This window comes from Camelina sativa, chromosome 17 (assembly GCF_000633955.1).
Source record: "Camelina sativa cultivar DH55 chromosome 17, Cs, whole genome shotgun sequence".
Taxonomy (NCBI): Eukaryota; Viridiplantae; Streptophyta; class Magnoliopsida; order Brassicales; family Brassicaceae; genus Camelina; species Camelina sativa.
In genome coordinates, this window is record NC_025701.1 from 15,110,151 (window position 1) to 15,113,234 (window position 3,084).

Sequence of the window (3,084 nt, forward strand, 5' to 3'; positions counted from 1 at the left end):
GCTTTTCTCTTTGTTAGTTTTATACGTCTTACTGATGTGTATGCTCTTGATTTTGCTTTTATATATTGTGATTTGGATTTTGACATGTTTGATTTGGGTTTTACTTTGTTATGGATTTTGCTGACTTGGTTCAGTTACTATTTTTAGATCTGCAATTGTTTACATCTGCTTCAGCATAGAAATTGGACTTAACCCGTCAAACTAATCTCAAAGAAACAAGCTCAAGTATGAGACTAGTCTTAGTCAATAGTGTGTTAGATGGTTTGATGTCCATTGTGTACGAATCCAGTATCATTTGAGATCTTCCCTTGTTCTCTTATTGCGATGGAATACTTGTTATTTATTTTGTTACTAGTCCGAGTTGCTAAACAGTTAAAAACCAAACCTTTAGATAGTCTTTCCGATCACAAATCTCATTGTACTCTCTTCTTGATTGGTTGTGTTGCAGGTGCATGTGACTAGGGGTCGTGTGCTGTGGGTTTAGGAACATGGCAATGGGGAGATATTCTCGTGTAGACGGGAAGAAGTCATCGGGATATGGCTTAACCATTACCATTGTTTTGATTGTTTCTCTTTGTTTGGTTGGTGCTTGGATGTTCATGTCTTCATGGTCTGCCCNTCTCTCTCTCTGTTTCTCTTTGAGATGTTCTTGCTTCTGGGTATCTCTCTGCAAATGCAAGATTCCTAAGTGATCCGAAAGCTTTTCTCTTTGTTAGTTTTATACGTCTTACTGATGTGTATGCTCTTGATTTTGCTTTTATATATTGTGATTTGGATTTTGACATGTTTGATTTGGGTTTTACTTTGTTATGGATTTTGCTGACTTGGTTCAGTTACTATTTTTAGATCTGCAATTGTTTACATCTGCTTCAGCATAGAAATTGGACTTAACCCGTCAAACTAATCTCAAAGAAACAAGCTCAAGTATGAGACTAGTCTTAGTCAATAGTGTGTTAGATGGTTTGATGTCCATTGTGTACGAATCCAGTATCATTTGAGATCTTCCCTTGTTCTCTTATTGCGATGGAATACTTGTTATTTATTTTGTTACTAGTCCGAGTTGCTAAACAGTTAAAAACCAAACCTTTAGATAGTCTTTCCGATCACAAATCTCATTGTACTCTCTTCTTGATTGGTTGTGTTGCAGGTGCATGTGACTAGGGGTCGTGTGCTGTGGGTTTAGGAACATGGCAATGGGGAGATATTCTCGTGTAGACGGGAAGAAGTCATCGGGATATGGCTTAACCATTACCATTGTTTTGATTGTTTCTCTTTGTTTGGTTGGTGCTTGGATGTTCATGTCTTCATGGTCTGCCCCAACTGAGTCTATTGACTTCTCTTCAAGCGAGACTTCCAAAGATGTAGAAACCACTACTAAGAGTGATTTCAAAAGTGAAGAAGTTGATCGAGGTTCCAAGAGTTTTTCGGATGAAAAGAACGAGGAACCTGAGGTCGTCACGGAGAGCAACGAAGAGAAGCCTGATCCTGAGAAATCTGGTGAGGAGACCTCTGGTGAGAAAACGGAGTCAGTTGAGGAAAAAAAGGAATTTGATGACAAAAATGGTGATGGGGATAGAAAAGATGGACAGGGTGAGAAAGATACGGAATCAGAAAGTGATGAAGCCAAGCAAAAAGANCTGCTTCAGCATAGAAATTGGACTTAACCCGTCAAACTAATCTCAAAGAAACAAGCTCAAGTATGAGACTAGTCTTAGTCAATAGTGTGTTAGATGGTTTGATGTCCATTGTGTACGAATCCAGTATCATTTGAGATCTTCCCTTGTTCTCTTATTGCGATGGAATACTTGTTATTTATTTTGTTACTAGTCCGAGTTGCTAAACAGTTAAAAACCAAACCTTTAGATAGTCTTTCCGATCACAAATCTCATTGTACTCTCTTCTTGATTGGTTGTGTTGCAGGTGCATGTGACTAGGGGTCGTGTGCTGTGGGTTTAGGAACATGGCAATGGGGAGATATTCTCGTGTAGACGGGAAGAAGTCATCGGGATATGGCTTAACCATTACCATTGTTTTGATTGTTTCTCTTTGTTTGGTTGGTGCTTGGATGTTCATGTCTTCATGGTCTGCCCCAACTGAGTCTATTGACTTCTCTTCAAGCGAGACTTCCAAAGATGTAGAAACCACTACTAAGAGTGATTTCAAAAGTGAAGAAGTTGATCGAGGTTCCAAGAGTTTTTCGGATGAAAAGAACGAGGAACCTGAGGTCGTCACGGAGAGCAACGAAGAGAAGCCTGATCCTGAGAAATCTGGTGAGGAGACCTCTGGTGAGAAAACGGAGTCAGTTGAGGAAAAAAAGGAATTTGATGACAAAAATGGTGATGGGGATAGAAAAGATGGACAGGGTGAGAAAGATACGGAATCAGAAAGTGATGAAGCCAAGCAAAAAGAGAAAACACAACTAGAAGAGAGCTCGGAGGAAAACAAATCTGGGGAGAGTAATAATGGAACAGAAGAGAGTGCTGGTGAATCTGAAGAAAACACCGAGAAGAAGTCAGAAGGTGAAACTGAAGAGAACACTGAGAAGAGTAAGGATGTTTTCCCAGCTGGTGACCAGGCTGAAATCACAAAGGAGTCAAGCACTGGAAGTGGGGCTTGGTCAACCCAGTTGGTTGAATCGCAGAACGAGAAGAAAGCACAAGTGTCTTCAATTAAATGGAAAGTCTGCAACGTGACAGCTGGACCAGACTACATCCCTTGCCTCGACAATTGGCAAGCTATCAGAAAGCTTCATTCAACAAAGCATTATGAACATCGTGAGAGGCATTGTCCCGAGGAATCTCCACGCTGCCTTGTGGCTCTTCCCGAAGGGTATAAGCGATCCATCAAGTGGCCTAAGAGCAGAGAAAAGGTAAGAAAATTCAATATACATAATTACATATTAGAAAGACAAAAACCTGCTTGTGCTCCTTTATGTTTTTTTTGTGTGAATGATATCTATTAATTACTCTGTTTTGTGTTGTCACAGATCTGGTACACCAATATCCCTCACACCAAGCTCGCAGAAGTCAAGGGACATCAAAACTGGGTGAAGATGAGTGGTGAATACTTAACATTCCCTGGTGG

The 3,084-nt window shown here is 40.3% G+C and overlaps 2 protein-coding genes across 4 annotated transcripts in view; both read left to right on the forward strand.

Annotated features, from left to right (window-relative positions):
* Nucleotides 1,127-1,664, forward strand: LOC109129896 (probable methyltransferase PMT24). Its single transcript, XM_019238925.1, has one exon. The coding sequence runs from the start codon at nucleotides 1,188-1,190 to the stop codon at nucleotides 1,662-1,664; it is 477 nt and encodes a 158-aa protein (XP_019094470.1). The 5' UTR covers nucleotides 1,127-1,187.
* LOC104757281 (probable methyltransferase PMT24) overlaps nucleotides 1,907-3,084 on the forward strand; it is a 5,019-nt gene continuing 3,841 nt past the window's right edge. Inside the window, exons 1-2 of one of the 3 annotated variants that reach the window (XM_010480010.2) lie at nucleotides 1,909-2,869; nucleotides 2,987-3,072. In XM_010480010.2, coding sequence (XP_010478312.1) covers nucleotides 1,961-2,869; nucleotides 2,987-3,072 — 995 coding nt within the window. In that variant the 5' untranslated portion in view covers nucleotides 1,909-1,960. Of the gene's footprint in view, nucleotides 2,870-2,986; nucleotides 3,073-3,084 lie in introns of all 3 variants that reach the window. The other 2 variants (XM_010480012.2, XM_019239511.1) reach the window with 2 other exon arrangements.